The following is a 24,864-nucleotide window of genomic DNA, read 5'->3' on the forward strand; positions in this document are numbered from 1 at the left end:
AGAGTATCAGATTTTCTCCCCGGCACCCTTAGTCCAGAAGTTTCTTATTGAGAAATAAACAAAATAAATCGAATAAGTATATTGTGTTTGTGTCATCCTTAGTTTAAGTTACGTGGTGAGGGATAGGTTTCTCTCCAGTTTGTGCACATATTATATGATTAGAAGCCACAAGCACTGATTTTGCCTATTAGAGTGACCAAAAAATTATTTGAATTGGTCCTGGACCAACCTACAGTAGTTTTAGAACCAATAGTGGAAAAACCAAGAGCATTTCGTTAAAAAAATAATAATAATAATAATAATAATAAATAGCTGTGCCTCCACATTTCTCCAGCACATAAATATCTCCTGGAGTCTAAAAAATATATGTCAAAAGATTATATATTGACATTTTTGACTTTGGGAACATGCCACAGTAGGAAGAGTACATGTGATTAGCTATGTTTCCTGTACAGAGCGACTACACAGCATCACAAATTCCTCAATAATTTAAGTGAATATCTAGCAGCTCAAATTGCAGTCTAGAATGAGTAGACAATGAGTGGGGGAAGTGTAATTCTCCAGGCTCGAAATTTAAATGACGCCAGCAAATATTTATCCTACATACTCAGTTACATTATGGAGCTATTGTTGGCGTAGGACTCGGCATCAGGGGAGTGATGTCAGTGGCATATTTAACCCATTTTACTATGACTTTTTCAGAACATTTGCAAACAATAGCTCAATATCTGTAATCAGTTTATTTATAAACTCATTTCCAACACATGTAGAGCAAATGAAAACTCTTTCACTATCTGTCACTTAACCGTTACAGATGAAATAAGACAACTACTAACTGCTAAACATTCGAAGATAATCTATATTTAAGCAAGCTACAGTGTAATCATCTTATGATAAACTGACAGACATGATCTCTGATACCTATCACAGAAATAGGATTACCTATGCATGCAGAGTATGAAACTAACTAGATATTTTGGGGGTATGACAGCGAGTCATGTCCCTGTTCTTGTCATGCTGGGCACTTGGGCCAGCACTCTGGAAACTGCTGGGCTGCCCACAGCCTCTCCTAGCCTAGCCATGATGTGCCAAGAGAGCAGTGGACGCAGTAGGCTCTGGCATTGTGCCAGAGTCTATTACGCATGCGCAGGTATCCGGAAAATGGTGTCCGTGACCAATTTAAAAATTTATCATGCGTGGCAGCCATTTTGGCTTTGATTTTTGCCATGGCTACAACGCCCAACGCGGGACTCCAGCAAGGTAATTATTAAAACATGGGTGCAGTGTGTGCGGTTGGGGCCTCCCCTGGACACAGGGGTCCGTGTGCACCGCACTGCACCTATTGTAGAAAAGCCAGTTCAGGAAAGTCTGGGGCCACAGTGCCCCCCACCACCTCTCCCCGACCCATGGAACACAGTGGCCCATGGGGGCAACGGCACGACAGTGCTCAGAAAAAGGGACTGTCCAACTAACTTGGGAGGGTTGGGAGGTATGAAATTATAACTTTTAGTATCATTATTTTTATCACTGGAAATTTTTAATTTTCATTTGTTATGCAAATGTACCAAATTGTGCATACTGCCAGAACCACAATGAAACATTTTAGCTCCTTTGGCAACACAGAAAACTGACACCACCTTGCATAAAGCTGCAACCAAATTAAGCTGAAACTTAGATTTTGTTCACCGTAGTCTCCCTTAAGATTTATGCCTTGGGAAGTTGTAATGCTTATCATGTAGATCTAGTTACTGTTCTACACCTGAGTTATCAAATTGTGGAAATATATAGCAAGTTTTGCTGCATTTGTCATAGGAAAATAAATATGCGGTGACCTTTATAAGCATAGCAAATTTCATGTTCCATAGGTATCACTGTCATAATTACATGACCTCTTAACTTGTCATCCTGGGCTTCAATTTTGTAATTATTATAATGAAATGTTAAATTCTGGTATATATTGAAAAGAAAACCTTTATATATTCCAAAACTATGTTCAAAATTTACAGATAAGCCATTTTTGCTTGCAGCAACCTGAAAGTTAACCAACAGTTATTTTATCATACATCGACATGTTGTAATTTTCTAACATTATAGCTGTCCTAAAAAGTCTATATCTATGTCTAGTTCATCTACATGTAGGGTTATGGACTGTACTAAAACACAGTCAATGAGGTCTAGTAAACAGCAACAAAATCCAGAATGTTCTATGTAAATGGCATTGCTACGTAAGTACACTAATTGTAGAATTAAAATACATTTTGTGCCTCTGTTGCAATTATTTATTTTAACAATTTGAAACCCCCAGCTATATTCCAGTATATATTGATTGGCAGAGGCGGGGAATCAGTAAGATTGTAGAGTACCTGCCCATAGAAGTTGTCACCATCTAAGTGTTAGATGTGACACTCACATACAATCTTAAAACAGTCTCCTTATCCAAACGCGCTCCAAACATGCTCCACTCATGCCAAATCCCCTTGTCAATTTCTATAAATAGTGCAATGTTTTGGGGGGATTTCATGCCTTTTAATTTGTAGTGGCAATGGAGGCCCTGGACTCATGGACAATAATTTTGTACCAGTTCAGAGTTGATACTTTTTGGATTTCATCTTATATTTTTACTATGACCCATTTTGTTCTTTCCAGTCCTGCCTTGGCGAGGAAACACATTGCTATGCATGCTCTCAGTAATATAATACAACATAACCACACACAAAATTTCAACATCTAGTAAAGGCTAGTCTATTAAGTCAATCATGATATGTGTAAATCTGGGCATACACTATACAATTATCTGTCAGATAATCTGCCAGATCTGGCTGGAATAAAAATCTGCAGGTGACAATAGACCATTTGCTCCCAAACACCAGAAAACAGACAACAACTGTTGTTCATACAAATTGGTTAAATCTGTGATTTAACCAATTTTCTGAATGACAGCTTTTGTCCATGTTCCATTGTTTGGAAGCAAATGGTCGATTGTGATTTGTATTCATCCATTACCAGATTTTCATTCTAACCAGCCAGATCTGGCAGATAATTGTATAGATTTAATCAATTTCTCTGAACGACAGTTTTTTTTCCATGTTCCAGTGTTTAGAAGCAAATGGTCGTTTGTCATTTGTACTCATCCATTACCAGATTTTCATTCCAACCAGCCAGACCTGGCAGATAATTATATAGTGTATGTCCAGCTTTAGCAGTGTGCACTGATGCTTATCTAAGCTCTAGATATCAGGCTATGGATATACAGATTATCTGACAAACAGGAAAGTCTTCCTAGAAATTGTTTTAAAATGTTACAAAAAAAATACTGTCTGCTTCATAATAAATTAAAATTCCTTGTATTTTAATTACCAACTTTATGAGTTCCTTTACTAGTATAATGTATATAAATTTAGGAATGTTTTCACAAGCAAGTTAAATTTAGCTGTAATTCCCCTAGAGATGTTTATTGCTAGTGTCAAATAATACTTATACAATTTTATTACTGAAAAGTAGAAATCTAAAGTTTATAATAACAATATGAACGTGCTTTATCATTGTCTTCGCATATCTTTCTTGTCTAACAGCCATGAAATCTTCAGCATCTCTCACTTTATTTTTGTGTCTCACTCTTGGAATAACAAAGGCTGCCAAAATTCTTGTTGTCCCGCCAATAATGTTTGAAAGCCATCTATACATATTCAAGACTATGGCCACCTCTCTGCATGACAAGGGTCATCAAACTGTTTTCCTTCTTTCTGAAGGCAGGGACATACAATCATCAAGTCATTACCAAGTTCAGCGCTTTCCAGGGATTTTTAATTCCTCCACATCTGATGAATTTCTGCAGTCCAAAATGATGAATATATTTTCTGGTAGGTTCACAGCATTAGAACTGTTTGACATTCTTGACCATTATTCTAGGAATTGTGACATTGTAGTGGGTAACCAGGAAATAATGCAACGTTTAAAAAAGGAAAAGTATGACTTGGTGCTTGTTGATCCAAATGAGATGTGTGGATTTATCATAGCCAATATTTTGGATGCAAAGTATGCAGTTTTTTCTACTGGACTTTGGTACCCTGCTGAAGTGGGTGCTCCTGCACCTTTATCTTATGTTCCAGAATTTAACTCGCTTCTCACAGACCGCATGGATCTTCTGGACAGAATTAGAAATACCGTTGTTTATCTTGTTACACGTTTTGGAGTTAATTTTTTAGTCCTACCAAAATATGAAAGGATAATGAGGAAATATAATATTTTACCAACAAGGTCGATGTACGAATTGGTTGAGGGCTCCTCTCTGTGGATGCTTTGTACTGATGTTGCTCTGGAATTCCCAAGACCTACACTCCCAAATGTTGTCTATGTTGGAGGAATTCTCACCAAGCCTGCGAGCCAATTACCCCAGGTACTGTATGGATTCCTTTGATTATGATGGTATTAAATGTTTATTTTTTTATGTTTGAGAAAAATAATTGTTACATTTCCATATAATTTTATCTCACCACAATAAACGTGTTATACTTAATAGTACATCCTAAAACAACTGTAAAGGTGGATACACACTTGCCAATAAAGTAAACAACATCGCTCATTTTGCCCTTCCTGAGTGACGTCATTTACCATATCGACTAGTGTGTACGCTGCCCAATAACGAGTGATGCGCAGCCCCACAGGTCGTTAAACGACCCTCACTGTCGGCCTTGCATGCAGCTCAATTTGGACTGTTGTCCAAAAACTTCATACACGGCCCGGCCACGGTGGGATGTCATTAAGTGATATTGTTGGCATATCGCTCAGTGTGTACGCACTACCGACAACCACCCTGGCAGGGAAGGGGACACACCTGGCGACGTCGCTCATAGAGCACATCGCCTAGTGTGTACCCACTTTTACTCATCGTGTTAAAAAATGGCTGTACTTAGACCATAGTTTTACTTAAGTAAATCAGTTCATTAACGGATATAGAAATTGTCTTTAAAGCTAAGCAGAGTACATAAATGTTATTATCTACTTCAACACCATAAGAAACAGACCAACTTCAATTCTTCAATATCAATCTTTCCTAATCAGCACCAGGAGACTGTGCTGATTAATTTTCTATGCAACTCTTGTATATCTGTGTGCGACTGATTCTCTGAATCTGTATGGGAAGTGCTATGATGCAGCGACTTTGGCTTTTTTCCATGCCAAATTCCTTTTAGCTTCATATACAGACTCAGTTGCACACAGATATGCAAGAGTTGCATATCTAATTAAATAGCACAGTCTCCTGGTGCGTCCTAGTCAGATACTAACAGAGTTGCATGGGACCTGTCTGCTCTTCACAGTCTCCAGGTGCTTCCTATTTGTATCGTGTTGTAACTAAGATGCATTAAAATGCAAATAACACAGAAAAAACACCAGATGTTTACAGAGCCTTCTGACACAGGGCTTTTTGGTGCAACTGCAGCAATGATGTATGAAAACACATGCATAGTAACAGGATATATTGTTTTCCCTTTATGATATACAGTAGAGAAGAAAATATCTTCATTATATCTTGCATATTTTATAAAGATATCCCGCGGCTAATTACCTCCCCCGGGGGAATGCAGTTATTAGGGAATTTGTTTCACCTGCCACAATACGTATGCATTTTTAACCACAGGTTGTTTAATCTGCCATAGGTTTAGAAGGTGCAGATGTTATGGGACCCACAGGTGGAGGGGTTGGGTTGGCTCACCTTGTCTAATATAGTTCCATGAGTGATATAGATTTTTCACCATTGGGTGGTACACAAAGGACCTTACAGTCGCTATGAGACTCACAAATATCTAGTTACGCCTCTGGCAGCAGTCCAAGCGTACATACGTAGGTGCATTTATGAATTTAGGCATTTCTCATGAGGGAATCAAATTCTTGATTCTGGCTAAGTTTTGAACATGTCTGAAAATTGCTGTTTAAGCGTGAAGCAGCTGTCAAAGGCAACACCAAGATTCTGTACATGATCAGAAGTTTTGCAATTCCGAGCTCCCAAGTTTGTTCTTTGACAGTGAGTTCCTATCGGTAGAACCTCAGTATTCAGTACCAACTGGTACTCATCCACTCCTGTATCTCAGCTCCTGTTGCTCAGCTAGCCATTTAAGATTGTTATTGAGTTCCTAGTACCTGGATCAAGGTAAGGTACAGTTGAGAATTTTTTGCATTATAGTGGCGTACCTGACCATGATATGTATATAACAAATATCATAATATAGAGCCCCATGGTAGGGGCTCTGTTTACCTGTATAAGCCAATATAAATGTTTTTTAAATTCAGTTTTATTAATTGTTTGATTCATGTTTATTAGTATTGCACTAGAGGCATTAACACCAAAATCTTACATATACTCACAGACAAGAACGATGTATATCACAGTTTAATGTAATACTCCGCTAGATGGTTTAGTGGAGTGCGGTGTGATGGTCTTGTACCTTGCTGGGTATGGGCAGATCATTCCGCACTGTTTCAATACACTTAACCTTCTTCCTAGGCAATTAATATAACATATGTTTTATCGAGCTTAGGAAAGTACCTAATGCTTACTCTCTGCCAGTGCTTAAAGTGGTCCTAGAGAGGTGGTGGAACTCACCCCCCTCCCCACGGCGCCCATGTAATAAAGGTATTGCGCGCACCGTAGGCGCACGCAGCAAAAAGGGGGTGTGGTCTCAAAAAGAAAGGGGCGTGGTCACACAATAGTAATAATGCCCACAGTAGTAGTACCCAAGTGGAAATTTTGAAGTGGGGGTATGGAAAAGTGAAGAATGCAATTATGTGCGCGCCGAAGGCGCGCGCACTCCTGACAAGGGGGCGTGGCCACGCAAAAGGGGGCGTGCCCTTCAGTGTAGTTTACCACACCATATACCCCTTATACACATTATGCACCACAATAGTAGGACCCGTTTCACATTATAGCTCACAGTATGAGCCGAAATTCACATTTATACCACACAGTATGAGCCACATTCATATTACACCACACAGTATGAGCCAAATTCACATTACACCACACAGTATGAGCCGAAATTCACATTACACCACACAGTATGAGCCGAAATTCACATTACACCACACAGTATGAGCCGAAATTCACATTATAGCACACGGTATGAGCCGAAATTCACATTATAGCACACAGAATGAGCCAAAATTCACATTATAGCACAGAGAATGAGCCGAAATTCACATTATAGAGTGACAGAGTGACAGGGAAAGTGACAGCAGGGACACGGAAAGTGACAGCAGGGACATGGAAAGTGACAGCAGGGGAATACAGTAGGGACTAGGGAGAGAGAAATGCAGCAGGTTAGATTACCTGTTTAGCAGCGGCGGTGGTCTGCGGTGCTGTGGATGAGTAGGCTGTGGTAGGCGTGACGTGGAGGAGGCTGTGGGCCTCGGAGATAGTGCGGAGGAGGAGGCTGTGGGTGCGCAGAGGTCCGAGGGCGGGGCGGCAGAAGAGGCTGAGGGCGGCTGCAGTGGATCTGGAACCAGGCTGGCTTTATTATCCCTGCCGCCGCATCGAGCTCCTGTGACCACGGCGCTAATATTTCAAAACTGCTGCGGACCGGCAGCCAATCAGCGACAGATTTGAACTAGTAGTGCTGCGGTCACAGGAGCTCGATGCAGCGGCAGGGATAATAAAGCCGGCCTGGTCCCAGATCCGCTGCAGCTGGGAGTCTGGAACCTGGGCTTCCAGTGCGGCGGCGATGGTAGGGGCGGAGCGACGGAGGGCGGACCGGGAACGCAGCTTCTTTGTCGGCCCATACAGTAATGCCCCCAGCAGTAGCACCCCTTATACAATGCCCACAGTAGTAGTGCCCCTTATGCAATGCCCCCAACAGTAGTGCCCCTTATGAAGTGCCCCCTTTACAATGCCCTCATTAGCTGTGCACCCCATCAGTAATGCCCTTAATGGTAATGCCCCTGTGTAGTATTGCCCCTAGTCATCTAGCCCCTGTAGTTTAGCCCCAGTAGTCATGCCCATACTGGTAATGCCCCTGCAGTTATGACCCCAGCAATTTACTCCCCCCCCCTTTAGTTTAGCCTCTGAGTGGTAATGCCCCCAGTAGTTTTGCCCTCATGTAGTTTGCCCCATGTAGTTTAGCCCCCAGTGGTAATGCCCCCTGCAGTTGTGCCCCCAGTTGTTTAGCCCCTGTAGTTTAGCCCCCATGTAGTTTGCCAAAGTTAGTAATGTCCCCAGTAGTTTGCCCCCTTGTAGTTATACCCCCAGTAGTTTAGCTCCTGTAATTATGCCCCCTTGTAGTTTAGCCCCCAGTAGTAATGCTGCCAGTAGTTTGCCCCTTTGTAGCTTGCCCCCTTGTAGTAATGCCCCCAGTAGTTTGCCCCTTGTAGTTTGCCCCAGCAGTAAAGCCCCCCAGTAGTTTGCCCCCAGTACTAGAGCCCCCCAGTAGTTTGCCCCTCTGTAGTTTGCCCCAGTAGTAAAGGCCCCCAGTAGTTTGCCCCCAGTACTAGAGCCCCCCAGTAGTTTGCCCCTTGTAGTTTGCCCCAGCAGTAAAGCCCCCCAGTAGTTTGCCCCCAGTACTAGAGCCCCCCAGTAGTTTGCCCCTCTGTAGTTTGCCCCAGTAGTAAAGGCCCCCAGTAGTTTGCCCCCAGTACTAGAGCCCCCCAGTAGTTTGCCCCTCTGTAGTTTGCCCCAGTAGTAAAGGCCCCCAGTAGAAACGCCTGTGGTACACATATAGGGGGGAGGGAGGGAGGGGGGAAGCACTATACTTACCAAGCCCCGCTCCCGCCGCAGTCTTCTCTCGCCGCCCGCTCCTCTGCACTATGAGAGAGACGTCATGACGTCTCTCCCATAGCGCGCACTGACAGAGCCTGAAGCCGGAGCTCAGTACTGAGCTCCTGCCAGTGCCGTTTCTAGCGGCGGGCGAGCCGTGCAACCGCACGGGGCGCCCGCCGCGGCACTTTGTTACTCCTTATCGCCTCTCCCGAGCGCTCCTGCTCGGGGGGGCGGAGTTTTGCGGAATGACGCGTCGCGTCGTGACGTCACGACGCATACGCGTCATTCCGCGAAGCCCCGCCCCCCGAGCAGGAGCGCTCGGGAGAGGCGATAAGGAGATAAGCAAGAAGGAGGAGGCGGCCGGCGCGAGGGGCGCGAGGGACGTGAGGCGGCGGGACCGAAGAGCGGGAAGACGTAAGTATTCTCTCTCTCCCCCCCTCTCCCCCTTCCTTCCCCTCAACTTGAAACCTGCCTGCCGCTGCCGCACTGTGTAAAATGGGGACACCTGCCTATGGGGATACCTGCCTGCCGCACTGTATAAAATGGGGGCACCTGCCTGCGTACTGTGTAATATGGGGGCACCTGCTTGCTTACTGTGTAATATGGGGGCACCTGCTTGCTTACTGTGTAATATGGGGGCACCTGCCTGCGTACTGTGTAATATGGGGGCACCTGCTTGCTTACTGTGTAATATGGGGGCACCTGCTTGCTTACTGTGTAATATGGGGGCATCTGCCTGCGTACTGTGTAATATGGGGGCATCTGCCTGCGTACTGTGTAATATGGGGGCATCTGTCTGCGTACTGTGTAATATGGGGGCATCTGCCTGCGTACTGTGTAATATGGGGGCATCTGCCTGCGTACTGTGTAAAATGGGGATATCTGCCTGTCGCGCTGTGTAAAATGGGGATACCTGCCTGCCACACTGTGTAAAATAGGGATACCTGCCTGCGTACTGTGTAATATGGGGGCACCTGCCTGCGTACTGTGTAATATGGGGGCATCTGCCTGCGTACTGTGTAATATGGGGGCATCTGCCTGCGTACTGTGTTAAATGGGGATATCTGCCTGCCGTACTGTGTAAAATGGGGGCACCTGCCTGCCACACTGTGTAATATGGGGATACCCGCCTGCCGCACTGTGTAATATGGGGGCACCTGCCTGCGTGCTGTTTAAAATGGGGATATCTGCCTGTCGTGCTGTGTAAAATGGGGATATCTGCCTGCCGTGCTGTGTAAAATGGGGATATTTGCCTGCCGTGCTGTGTAAAATGGGCATACCTGCCTACCGCACTGTGTAAAATGGGGATACCTGCCTGCTGCACTTTGTAAAATGGGGGCACCTGCCTGCGTACTGTGTAAAATGGGGATACCTGCCTACCGTACTGTGTAAAATGGGGATACCTGCCTTCCGTACTGTGTAAAATGGGGACACCTGCCTGCCGCGCTGTGTAAAATGGGGACACTTGCCTGCTGTAATGTGTAAAAAGGGGACTTTTTTATTTTTATTTTTTTCCCCCTGTGGTGGGTGTGATGATATCAGATGAGGCCATGCCCACTTTAATGAGACCACGCCCATTTTAATCAGGCCACACACCCTTGTCGGGAGCGCGCGCGCCTACGGCTCGCGCATGCTTTTTCTTTTTATGGCTATATGGGGGGGGGGGCACACTTTTTTTTTAGAGCAATTGGGGGGGGGGCGCATTTTGAAATCTCGCACTGGGAGCCAAATTGTCTAGAAACGGCCCTGGCTCCTGCCTCCGGCTGCCGCTGCGGAGAGGGAGACGGGCGCCCGCTGGTAACGCGATCTCAGCAGGCGCCTGGCATCTCCCTGCAGCGCCGCCCGGGACATCGGGTTAGGTGAGCCGGGGGGAGGCGAAACTGACGGAACGCAGTTCCGGCCCGTTCCGGCTCACTTTAACCCCTGCTCTCTGCCGTAGAATAGCAAATATAAGCTGTGCTGTAGATGCCTGTAGAACTGAGTATTGAGCTGTTTATGCTTTCTATATTACCAGAGCTAGAATAACCTCTTCTACACTATTGTGTTTGAAAGAAGGCAGAATGGGCTGCTTTGGTATGCCTGTGTAATAGTGTCTTAAAATGTGCAATGAGGAGTCTGTAAATTAGTATTTACGGGATGAAGATTAAAAACTGAGAGTCTCACTGCTTATCCATATGTAACGAGCCACTGTTAGCTGAGATGTACTGACTTCCTCCTGGGCAAGCTAATTTCTTTGCCTTTGATCTAGCAGGTGTTGCTTACCTGCTATCTCTCTCTTGGGCAGTGTCGGACTGGGGTGCAAAGGGCCCACCATGAGAATGCAGTGGTAGGGACCTGTGTTTAGGGGTGTGGAAAGCCGGTTTAGCTAACCATTAGAAAGTGAATGGTCTGGGCCCCATGTATACTGTATAATTGAAGTGCACAGTGTGAAACTTGATTCCTAGTGGAGGTGGGCACCCAGGTAGTAGGGCCCACTGGAGGTTTCCCCTGTAACCCAGTGGGCCAGCTTGTATATCAGGGTTTGGATTCTAATTTTTTTTTTAAATGACAATTTGTTGAACACTTATCACTTATCACAAATAATCATAAAATGTGAGACTCAGTAAATAGAAGAAAAACCTTATTTAAGTCTTTGAGAGTCTGAAGACTTTTTGAAAAAAGTTTCTTATTGTCAGAAGACAGAACACTAAACAGTTACAAAGCATGTGCGCTTTCGTGACCCATCTCTTTGCGTCCTTATCCAGGAAGGATGTGGCTGCAAGATGATTGATAGCCATGGCCATTCACGAGGCGGTAACGCAGCTTTGGGAGGGGTGGAGTGGGAAGAATGGGGGCATGCCATGACCATTTGTAGGGTTGCTGTGTGATGTCACATGCAGCCGTTCCAATTAAAAAAAAGGGGGCCCTCCGTCTGACAGCACAACCAGGCTGCCCTGTATTGGGTAGTTCCCAGCATATGAGGAGATGGACGCAGATCTGGCTGTATAAGACTATGCATTACTCAAATTCCACAAAATTTGACAAATAGTTCAACCTGAGTAAAAAGCTCAATTCAAAATATAGGAAAATAAGCAGAGAATTGTATTCAAATTAGGTCAGCCACCTTGAAGAAGGAAGGGAGCAGCATCTCTAGATTCAGTTAGGAGATTCGCAAGATGTAATATCCAGCCAAATATTTATTCTGTTGGTTGAATAGTACCACAGTGCAAGCCAGTCATGGAAGGAGATGCACAAAAGGGGTTTAAATAATGGAGATATGAAATTACTCAACTAGCTCTAGAACTGGGAATTTAGAACTAAAATTTGACTCACATGATAATTAACTGTCAAAGGGGTGTTATAATAATGAGCTTATTTCAACAACTACTGTACTGTGTTTGTTTTGTCATTTTGGTACAGTAAATTGTTGATTTTTTTTGTAATAGTTATTTATATTTTCTAATTTTTTCATTTACCTAGAACTGGACAATCAGCTTTGCTGTGTGTACTCATAGTATTTTAGAGAGGATATTTTGTAATTCACAGTATTGTTCTGCCTGGCCTACTTCTGTCGCATTATTTATAAGATGTCACAAAACCCAGTAAAGTTATACCTACATAGAAAAAGTGGGGTGTCAGCAGAGTTTTAATTAGCAAACAACCAAATGTTGAATAATTAAATTACATTTTTGAAATGCACTTAGTAATTTAGTCAACTTGTGTTTTACATGGCCTTATGTGTAGCAGGTGGAGAACTGATACAATATAAAACATTACATTGTCACATTAAAAATGAAAAAAGAAACTTTGGCTAATATTCATAGTTATTAAAGGAAAGGATGATATCTATATTGAGCGCTATTTTCCTCAAGGAGGTGGCAATGGTAGTCATAAAACAAAGTCTAAATAATAACAAAAAAAGCCATATGTTTAATTTTTGGACATCCATGGTTATAAAGTGACACAGTGCACATAATCATGGCTCAAGACAAACAATGACATATATGATAAAAAGATATATTGCACAGACCCTTGGTTTATAAACATACACAATGTGAACACACAGGGATATTTTATGTGCAAATTTCGCTATTAATGGTGGGACTTCCGACTCATACCGTTTTGGGTATGTGGTGTGCGCCTTGATGTTAGAAAATGGTTTCCAGCTGGGCAACCCACCACACACTTGAAAAAGCACTTGAAAACGGATAATTCATCCGAAACGCGTTGTGCCTGGAGTGGGACCTCGATCTTCCTTGGACATCTGCCGGTGTTCTCGCTGTATCCATCTGCGATTGGGCTAAGTGTGTGGTGTGTTGCTGGGTTGCCCAGCTGGAAACCATTTTCTAACATCAAGGCGCACATCACATACCCAAAACGGTATGAGTCGGAAGTCCCACCATTAATAGCGACATTTGCATATAAAATATCCCTGTGTGTTCACATTGTGTATGTTTATAAACCAAGGGTCTGTGCAATATATCTTTTTATCATATATGTCATTGTTTGTCTTGAGCCATGATTATGTGCACTGTGTCAATTCATAACCATGGATGTCCAAAAATTAAACATATGTCTTTTTTTGTTATAAATTAGACTTTGTCTTATGACTACCATTGCCACCTCCTTGGGGAAAATAGCGCTCAATATAGATATCATCCTTTCCTTTAATAAGTCATTTTTACATATGGTGTTTGTATGTTATTGATATTCGCATTGTGCAGCAATTTTTTTCTCTTAGTGCGCAATAGTCCACCTTATTCATCTTTTCTGTTAATATTCATAGTTCACACAGTGGGCCTGATTCCGATTTGGATGGAATTGTACAGTCACAGGAAAGCATCTGTGCAACACTGTACAAATAAAATGCATTAGGAGATAGACACCTCCTTCCTGTATCTGTGAGATAAGAGGTTCATCCATCGAATCACCAACAGGGCCATCATTCGCGACTCATGATGATAGCAGACTTTTGTCAGTCTGCATAAGCCATAGCTGACTCAGACTGACTTCTAGATTTTGTCATCCAGGTCCAGGAAGGCTGTGTCTGAAGACGCAGACCCTGAGTTCGGCACATCTACAAAATAAGGTCACCTCCCCTGCTCCGAACCCCAAACACCACATCATGTCAATAATGCTGCGCCTAAGGGGGTCTGCGAGCAATACCCCAGGACCCCTTCTGAACCAAACATTGGATTTATGCATAAACTGTCATGTTTGCATACACGGACTGGACATGAACCAGAGAAGTGACCGGACTGGAACCAGATTAGCAACTGGACCGGAGCCAGGCAGGTGTTATTAGAGTCTCTGCAGAGTAGTACAGTTTGGCAACTGGACTGAAACTGTGCAGGTGTTATTAGAATAGAGTCTCTGCAGAACCAGACTGGAACTGCAGTATGGTGGTCAAGCAGAGACTGATAGTGACCACACTGGAACTGGATTTGGTGGGACTGGGACCGTACTGACACAGAGTATCAGGGAGCTCAGCACAGAGCTGTGATTTCAGGAGAAGCGACGTTGTACTGGCAGCTTGAGAGTGTCCAGGAATCTCCCTTTATTGGTATCAGTGTTTTCTCATTGCATGCTGCAGTCAGCTGACAGGAAGCAGTGCTTAGAGTGGCTGTAATTGGTCAGGTGGTGGAGTCCAACATGGTTGCCCCCACAGAGGAGCAGCACACAGGGGAGAGCCACAACCAGGGTCAGCAGCAAACCACAGAGAACACTGTGCAAAAACAGCATGAGCGGACCTCAGAGCCATTCGGGCATGATGTGTAGATCCAGCACAAGCGGACCTCAGGGTTAGGCAGGACAGACACAGCAGTTGTAATAAACTTGATTTAAAACTCTGGAGCATGACACAGCGTAGTGAGCTGCAACCTTTGGCGGAGACCATTTTACACTATTTCGCCACTTCTCCATGATGCATCCCTGCTGCATGTGGACCCTGGTGGATGTTGCAGTGACATTCTCTATTGCACTTCATATTGGCTCCTACATGCTTTTATCCTTTGGCCCCAAGCTCTGAGTCTGGCTGTCATGTTTTAACTACTACCTGAGGGGAACCTGAAATGTGACCCCCCCTCTACACTGTACCTGTTATCATTCTAACTGTATTATATACAGGATTTCCCTCTCTCCAGTGAATAGATGCTGCATGCATGCGCTCTGCTAACCGCACCAACACTGGCACCCACTGCGGGACATTGCGGCCCATTGGAGGGACAGTGTCCTCGAAAAGTGGGAATGTCCTGCCAAAATTAGGACAGGTGGTTGTATTTCTCTTTCAGTTTGTACACATTGCAAAATTTGAATAGCATTTTAGCAATTATTTGATATTGTCCTTTTAAGTGAAATATTTCATAGTATTACACTAGGGGGCTGTTTTTGAGTCAGATGCAAATGCATCTACTTCTCTTACTGCAGTTGCATCTGTGTATTTATGATAGTGCTGCTACAAATTCCTTTCTTAGTGCAAATCCAGGACGCCCACAGTCAGCATCTATAGACTCTGTAATAACGCTTCAGACCGATCGCACCATCAAAACTGGCCCTAGCCCCTTGGAAGGTTTCTCTGAGTATGGCATGATAATGTCGATATTATCTTAAAACACAAAGCTATACCTTGTAATACCCTTTTACCGTTGAGCCGCTATGGCCGCTAGACTTAATACACGTGCTACGCACCTCTGTACGCTATTTGCGTACAGAGTCCCGTACGTGGTACATACTCGGCGTACACACGCTGCGCTGATAGTACAGAGTACGCACAGCGCACGCACACACACTTGAAAACCTTTAAACCTTGTTAATGATACAATGTAACGATGTGCTTACACTTTAAACCCTTAACAGCAAAGTACTGTAAAGATGTTATAACTTAAACCTTAAGTAGCGCTGACGGTATAAAGTAACCGCAGTGCGTACACCTTATCAATACTTATATACTTTAAACAGTTAAAATACTCTTTAAACCCCTGCAGGAAAGTGAAGACACCACACTGATTTGTAGTTGAAACCACAGGGTTCTAAGGCCACTGTGGATTCATTCCAAAAGGTAAACAATACAATTTATACACTACAGGCTAACAAGATAAGTCTAAACAGAATAATGGCTACAGAGAATGTACGTACGTGAGAATGTTCGCAAGCGCAACCCGGATCCGGTCCTCCGCTTGTCAAGTAGATAGCGTTCAGAATTTGAGAACCGGCCAGGCCACGACGGTCTTTTTATACACAACATGCATACACAATACAATGGTCACTGTAACCTCATTGTCCATTGGACACAGGGATGTGTCTCTACATTACAGAAGAGGTCATAGGTGGATTTGAATAGGTGGGCGATGTCTTTCCCCAACTGCTCTAGTGGGTGGTATCCTCTGGATTCCCGCCGCATACTTAATATACAGTAAATACATTTAATACCTATATTCTACTTCTGTACATAACTATACGCAGGAACATGCAATCTTCTCCTAACTAACACCGGAATGTTACTCTCAAAATACCCTACAGCTGGATACTAGACATCACCTTCCAACCATTGTCTGACGCTTACTATCATGCAAAGGCGAATCCCTTAGTCCTGGAACGGTTTAAACTGTTTATACTCGCTGATGCGGTCTAGGGGAACTATATCTAAAATATACGCTATTTGGGTTAAATATGCAATGTTCTAATAACCCTTTACGTGCTCACAAACCCTACCATAAATGCTCATATCACGCGCGTGATCGCCGGTGCGATCTTACGCAAATTGCGGATATGTGCACGCACGGCAGACTGAGTGCACACGCAGCGGGCATGCGCATGGGGTTAGTACATTACTATATTTTTCGACTTTAACAGTCCACCCTTTGGCAGTCAACAATAACTGCCACTATCTACACATTAAACAGAAAAATATACAATACATATCTATATATAAAAAAAAAAATTGGATGGTTAGGAGGAGAGGTATAGGTGGGAAATGTATGACCTAGTGAGATAGTAAAAGCATGTATGTGTCAAGTCCATGTCTGAGGGGCATGTATCATCGTGCCGTACATGTTCTAGATAAGCTTCGAGGTATTGCGAAGTATACATTAAATCCTTCTTATCCCGTATCAAGGGTCTGTAATTGGGCCAACAAACACTACCGAGCTCTTTTCGGCTTCTTGTTCCAACAAATGGGGTGCACATTTAGTTGATGATACATTGGGGGGTCATATGTGAATGCTAATATGTGGATATCACCTGTCGACTATGTGTGATACTACCTGAAGGTTGTAGAGATGAAGGTAAGACACGTATCACAAATACATTCACATAATCAGTTTGTACAATTGTCCTTGGGTGTTGATTTGAAGTCTTGTCCATGTGGGTGTTTCTTTGCTGTGAGTGTCCATTAAAGTCTTTGAAGTGTCCATTAAAGTCTATTGCGGATCGACGTATCTTTGTCTTAAGTGTTCATCAAAAAGTATTTTCTGGATGGATGTATTTTCGCTGAGGGAAAACAAAGGAGAAACGGGTGAAAGAAACGAACCGTGGAATCACGTCTTATCACAACATTGTCTCTATTGATGGGTCATAAATTAAATCAGTTGTTTTAACAGTGCCCCCGCTCCTCAAACTCATCACTTTGGTACTGCGCTTGCACTGCGTTAAAACTCGAACACACCTAACTATCAAACCAATCATTATGACAACTCACAGGATACACAAGAGAAACTTTCCTACACTCACGATAACATTTTGAGCCCATTCTCCTAAACCTGAGAACCAATTGTGTGGGTTCAACCATGAGACCCAGCCGGTCAGGTCATTACTCACAGCAGTAAGGGTAAGGTTGTGTCTCCTTCGGAACTCCCATTTCAATTGCAAGATATCGTCCATCTTTTGATCTATGACCTCGGTTGGGTCATCAGTGCTGTTTGTGATATACGTACAGCACTTCACAACATACTGAGTTGCTAGTGTGACACAGTTCCCGCCTGTCACCGCTGTGATGTAATTGAGAACCATCCTGTGCTGGATCAGTTCCGTTTTGTAAGCTTGCAACTCCCTCCCAGTATACCTGAAGGTGTCATCATACATCTCGGTGATATTATCTATCAGGTTCGCTAGCGCATGAATATACCTAAAATTTATAATTCCTCTGGCGGTACGGGTAATATCTAACGCGAGTAGGAATTGAATCCCGGTGGATTCGTGAATCAAATCAGAGGCTGCGTGCTCTGTCCTATCCATAAGGTGTCTCTTAACGATGTGTTCATAGTGAGTGTGAGTGTAAGGAGCTTGAGCATTGCGGTGAATGTCTTTCATCTTATTATGGGTAATGGTCATTACTTCTGGCAACACTCTTCCAATGTAACACAATCCCTCTGAGTTTGGGGCAAGCCACTTATACGCCTTCCTCCCGCATATGAAATATGCATCATCGGGGAGAACATATGGGACAGAATATGACATTACCATATTGCAGACCTTCCAACTGAAAAATCCTATCCCTAACTCTCTCATCTGTTCAGTACACGTATCAGGCTGTATGATATGCGCACAGTACCCTGGAGATACTTCTCCAACCCGCATGGTCCTACTTCCTAAAGTATACCTGTACCGAAAATACCTCCCACCGTTGGCTATTTGGCGTATAAGTTCAGGGTCTACGGGCATTCTGTCAGCTCTGTGTGAAAATGCCATGGTTTGGTTATTCCATGTTACTTCCCAATTTCCCGGCTTTCGGGGATTGGAAATGTTGAAACATACTAAGGACCTATCCACATGATATTGGTGGAGCTTCAGACTAGGGGGCCTAGAAATATTAAATATCTTGTCCACCGGTCTCCCACCCCGTAATTCAAGTACCTCATCTATTGTTAAAGGATACGGTACTAGTCCTGACTTGCTCTGACCTTGAGGTACTTTTGAGCCCTCCCAGCATTCCGTTTGGTTTAAAACCTTACCCACTAATGAGTGATAGTCACTCAATGGATGACGGTCCATGTTGATATTAAGGCTGGACTGACATCTCTGGATGCACCCGTCCTCAACTATGTTTTCACAATTTCTACAGATACAATTTTCTTCAGCCAATAACCCTTCACAGTGTCTCCTAGTTTCTTGACTACCAGATCGTTTTCTGATACTCGCCTTTGCTCGGTGAATGTGTTGCTCTTGGAATTCTACAAATCCGTCCTTGTCATCAGAACCCATTCCAGATCCTTTCTCGACCTCTCTGGTACTTTCACCGAAACAGACTGCTCTGGTCAACAACAGGGTCAACAGGAAAACCCGGTATGCAGTCTCTTGGGGTAAGCCCATCTTGTTAGGGGAGAGAAAGGAAGCAAGTAGGGGGAGGAAAAGGAGGGTAATGGGAGATGGAGAAAATAATAAAAAGGAAAAAGAAAAACTGGTACGACAACCGCCTCTAGTCTTGTTGTTCTCCGTGCTCAGATGCCGTCTCATCAGTGCTGCCTCTCAGTCTTCCCGGAACAGACGCTCCAGTAATACAATATTCTTTTCAAGTCAGCGACCTTTCTGTATGGAACATATATCCTGCATTACAATGTGTTTAACTGTTGTGTGAAATAAACCATCCATAGAAAATGAAAAAAGAGAGAGAGAATAATAAAAAGAAAATTTGTCAGATTTGCGTTCACCATCAGGCTGTCACACTAACATGTCCATCTGTATCTCTTCACAGTCTCCCTCCACCAGTATTTCCACTCTCCACCCTCTGTGCATGGCCAGGCACAATGATGCTGGTGAGATATACTGGGGTTGGGCAGACCTCTGAAAAGACCGAGTAGACATGTGACGTTTGAGCTGTAGTTCTGCCGGTGAACGTCAGAGATGAAAAGGAAACTTTTAAAGATAAATCACAGAGTTTACCTGGCCGCCCCTGTATCTACAAGATATGATCTACCAACTACATCAGCTGTGACCTCAGGTTTACTATCAAGGCTAGCAATCAACTTCACTGGCTGCAGACTACAGGTGCGGCCCAAAATTTTTCCTATGTGATCCCTGATCCCAATTACATGTATCATAACTTTGCTCGTGTTCTTGTCTAGGGGGTCTGAATTTATGTGTGCTGTTACAGTTGCTGGCATAATGCCCTTCCCTTTTACACAGATAACAAACCCTTGGCTTCCTCCATGTGCCAGGGGCCTGGGGTTTTGGTCGAGTTGATGCTTCCAGTGCTTGGATGCTCATCACCATCAACCGCTCTCCCTGTGCTTCCCTGGTTCTTTGGATATTACGGTCATGCTCGATAGCGGACTCTCTTAATGCAGCCACCGAGATACCTCTCCAGTTAGGTAGAGAGGTTTGTACCCTGGTTCAAAGTGTGTCTTTTAACCCGTCCATCAATACGGACACAGCTACCTCTCTATGATGTATATATTCCTTAATGTCCTCGATCCCAGTGTATCTAGCCATTTCCTGCAGTGCTCAATGTAAATATTCAGCTGCCGTTTCACCTTCTTTTTGTCTAATGGAGAAGATTTTATTCCACTTGACAACAGTTGGGAAATATACTCCTAATTGTAGATTGATCTGTCGTACATTCTCCTGAGTGTACTCCTCAGTGAGAGGTACTTCTGCGTCTAATTTACAATCAGTAATAAACTTTGCAGGGTCAATATTGGAAGGTAGACATACTCGTAGCACTGTTCGCCAATCTTTGTTTGTGGGTTCAGTGGCATTACCTAATTCTTTAATAAACCTCTGGCATGCGACTAGATCTTTTCTGGGATCGGGAAATTCAGACATAATTGTCCTCAATTCTGCTCGGGACCAAGGACAATGCATAGCAATGTCCCTGACGGGAGTGATTCCCTGAGCGTCAGTCTTCCCATTGGGGACTGCGATCACCCTGACAGGATTTGGTTCAATTACACCATTTTGTGTTGACTCTACAATGTGAGGTGCTATTATCTCTGCATAATGTACAGTACCGTACTTACCTGTGGACACGACCTCACTTATCCCTCCACTAGGGGGCTTTACTACTGCTCTTACCGGTTGGGCCGTGCCCACCTGGGTGTCCTGTATGGTGGCTGCTAGAGAAAGTGCCGATATCGTGCTGGGTTCATCTTCATGCTTGTAGTCCTGAGGGAAGTTTAAAATGGGGTGCTACTTGCACAGGTTAGAATTAATACATTTATCAGTTTTACCCTTATCGTCATTAATACATTTACCAACTTTACTCTTATCATATATCAGTATGCCATTCTCTGTAGCCAATTTCTCTCCTATAATGTACGGTGGTTGTGCAGTTGCTATCAGTTATCTGCTAGGGTTGGAACCAGTTGTGTAAGCTAGTTCCCTCTGCATATCACTCTCTTGTTGCCATAAATGTAAACAGTTTGTGTGTCTGATCCTTTGTTTTTGGGACTTTATCAGACAGATCCTAAGCCTTAGATTATGCAATACCTCTGAGTCAAAACTACCTATCCCAGGAAATGGTGCTTTATCCCCCACAGTCATTCGTGTCCATTCATCACAAAAGGTCTCAGTGTGGGGACCATACTTCCCCCACATTACTAACCGAGCTGACCCCCTGGGTCTGAAATCTGCAGTCTGAACCCTGACTGAGGAACATCCCTGTGTTGTGCACTTGGCTTCCATTGTGGACCTTTTTAACACGGGAAAACTTCCTAAAATGCACCAAACACAGTAGTCTACCGGTGGAAGTCCTCAAAGTTCTTCCACTAACTTCTTCTGCTCCGAGTATCACGGAACCGCCTTCTTTAGCAGACACGTGTAGCCGTTGCAGGCCCTACCTCAGCCTATATCCCCTGGGCCTTTTGGTACCCAGTGAATATCTGCCTCTGGAGATTTTCCTGAGAGACCAGCGAAAACTCCCTAAACCTTTACTTTACACAAATCACGCTTGCATGTGCTTCCTATAACGCGTATGATGACGAGATTTACGCACAAATATGCAAAACTTTGTATCACGTTGCGTCACGTATTGCCCATACAACCGTGCGGTCCAATCGTACCGCTTATAGACACTTGCTATCCATAAGTGGTAGGATCACTGGAGTCTCCACACTGTGCTCCAAAACAGCCAGAGCGTAATACCACGAAAACTTTATTTATTTATTTATTTATTAACAGTTTCTTATATAGCGCAGCATATTCCGTTGCGCTTTACAATTAGAACAACAGTAATAGAACAAAACTGGGTAAAAACAGACAGACATAGAGGTAGGAAAACTTGATCACACTCCGTTGCACGTTTTCACCGGGACCGTGCTCACTACGTTTTCATCTAGGCCGTGCTTCACCAAGCTTCGCCAAGTTTCACCAAGCTTCACCAAGATCACCAAGACCACCAAGCGGAGTTCAATATATTCACACCCTATTCAGCCCACACTAACATTCTATAGTTTTCTGATCAGAAAAATATCCTTTCCTGTTAACTGATAGCTTTCCCCAGAGGTAATACAGTGAAAAAAGGTTTTAAAACTAAATATTGGAAACTGAACAAATTTGTGCTATTATCGCGTGGCTACCGTCTCGCCTAAACTGAGACAATGCTATTGTGTGATTTGTATTTAGTGGGCATACCTGTACGCACGTTGCGTAAGCACGCCACGTGTGTAGACCTTTTTTACGTTGCGTACACAGTCCCGAACGTTGTCCGAGACACGTGTACAAAGGGCGTACGTCCGCAATACTACAAATCCCACACTACTATAAATGTAAGCAATATTTAACTATAATCGCTTACTTAACACTACACACAGTTTCCACTGTATCAACCTTTACAACTAGGCCAGGCTGTGTGTGCGTCTTACACTTACTCCCTTAAATATTAACTCCATGTTTTAACTAAATAGCAACAAATTTTCTCAGTACGGGTCAAAATAAATCTAGTAATCAGTAATTATGGCGATAGAGTGAGCAGATATGCAAAGTACAAACTACAGGTGTGTGCGTGTGATGTGTGCGCATTTGGCGCCAAAACAGAAATTTCACAGATGTAAAAATATTAGCTTTTGCGTTCTTACCTTACGAATCCCACCAGCATCCCTACAAACCATGCAGAGCAGACGCTTATCTAATCAGCACTAGTGTATCCACCGACCAAGAGAAGGCTAACAGGGGATACCTTTCCACCCTTTGCTGATAGATAAAGTCTGCCTTGTCCTGCTAGGCTGCGGGTATGAGGAGGACAGGACGATCTCCAAATTGATAATGTCGATATTATCTTAAAACACAAAGCTATACCTAGTAATACCCTTTTACCGTTGAGCCGCTATGGCCGCTAGACTTAATACACGTGCTACGCACTCTGTATGCTATTTGCATACAGAGTCCCGTACGTGGTACATACTCGGCGTACACACGCTGCGCTGATAGTACAGAGTACGCACAGCGCACGCACACACACTTGAAAACCTTTAAACCTTGTTAATGATACATTGTAACGATGTGCTTACACTTTAAACCCTTAACAGCAAAGTACTGTAAAGATGTTATAACTTAAACCTTAAGTAGCGCTGATGGTATAAAGTAACCGCAGTGCGTACACCTTATCAATACTTATATACTTTAAACAGTTAAAATACTCTTTAAACCCCTGCAGGAAAGTGAAGACACCACACTGATTTGTAGTTGAAACCACAGGGTTATAAGGCCACTGTGGATTCATTCCAAAAGGTAAACAATACAATTTATACACTACAGGCTAACAAGATAAGTCTAAACAGAATAATGGCTACAGAAAATGTACGTACGTGAGAATGTTCGCAAGCGCATCCCGGATCCGGTCCTCCGCTTGTCAAGTAGATAGCGTTCAGAATCTGAGAACCGGCCAGGCCACGACGGTCTTTTTATACACAACATGCATACACAATACGATGGTCACTGTAACCTCATTGTCCATTGGACACAGGGATGTGTCTCTACATTACAGAAGAGGTCATAGGTGGATTTGAATAGGTGGGCAATGTCTTTCCCCAACTGCTCCAGTGGGTGGTATCCTCTGGATTCCCGCCGCATACTTAATATACAGTAAATACATTTAATACCTATATTCTACTTCTGTACATAACTATACGCAGGAACATGCAATCTTCTCCTAACTAACACCGGAATGTTACTCTCAAAATACCCTACAGCTGGATACTAGACATCACCTTCCAACCATTGTCTGACCCTTCCTATCATGCAAAGGCGAATCCCTTAGTCCTGGAATGGTTTAAACTGTTTATACTCGCTGATGCGGTCTAGGGGAACTATATCTAAAATATACGCTATTTGGGTTAAATATGCAATGTTCTAATAACCCTCTACGTGCTCACAAACCCTACCGTAAATGCTCATACCACGTGCGTGATCGCCGGTGCGATCTTACGCAAATTGCGGATATGTGCACACACGGCAGACTGAGTGCACACGCAGCGGGCATGCGCATGGGGTTAGTACATTACTATATTTTTCGACTTTAACATGCATCATATGCGAGCGATTCAGCATACTTGTACGCAGCAACAAGCCAACATCATGCCTGTGACACTCCCGTAAAATGCAGCATCTCCATATGTATTTTTAACAAACCCTTGTAACCTCCATGTTGCTGTCCAGGAATGCCATCTTGATCTGAGAATCTATATGAACGAAATCGGGACCAGGTTGTGTAAATATCAGCATATCGTGTGACCCTAAGTCAGGCCCTATGTGCATCCTTTAAATAAGTGTTCCTTAACATTTAGGGTGGAATTCAATTGTTATATCGCGCCCGATTTCCCATCTAAAGTTACAGGAGATCATGGGACAATATTCAGTTGTTCTTTTTTATTGCACAAATCACGTCCATAAGTGTCAGGTTTTGCGGCGTAAAGCAGCTAAACCAGACTAAACTACTGGGTGCGATGCAAAAAAATCCCATTTGGGCACCCAAACGTGGCACTTTTCGCTCATTTCAGTTCGCCACCTCAGGCGGTATCATGCTGAAATACCAGCCCTGGCAGCTGATCGTGCCTGAATAGAGCAACAATTGAATAGCTCCTTTGGGTGCATTCCTACTGGCTGCCGGCGCCGAAAACAATTGAATCTCACCCTTTAATAAGTAAATATTTTTTGTATCTGCACTCAGAAGAACCCTTTCTAATTCCCATGAAATAAAAATATTGCAATAC

At 43.6% G+C, this 24,864-nt stretch overlaps 1 protein-coding gene across 1 annotated transcript in view; it reads left to right on the forward strand.

Moving 5' to 3' along the window:
* Positions 1-24,864, forward strand: part of UGT8 (UDP glycosyltransferase 8) — a 192,715-nt gene that overhangs the window by 40,858 nt on the left and 126,993 nt on the right. The window contains exon 2 of the mRNA XM_063920210.1: positions 3,573-4,396. Coding sequence (XP_063776280.1) covers positions 3,575-4,396 — 822 coding nt within the window. The 5' untranslated portion in view covers positions 3,573-3,574. The remainder of the gene's footprint in view (positions 1-3,572; positions 4,397-24,864) is intronic.

Source organism: Pseudophryne corroboree, chromosome 1 (assembly GCF_028390025.1).
Source record: "Pseudophryne corroboree isolate aPseCor3 chromosome 1, aPseCor3.hap2, whole genome shotgun sequence".
Lineage (NCBI taxonomy): Eukaryota > Metazoa > Chordata > Amphibia > Anura > Myobatrachidae > Pseudophryne > Pseudophryne corroboree.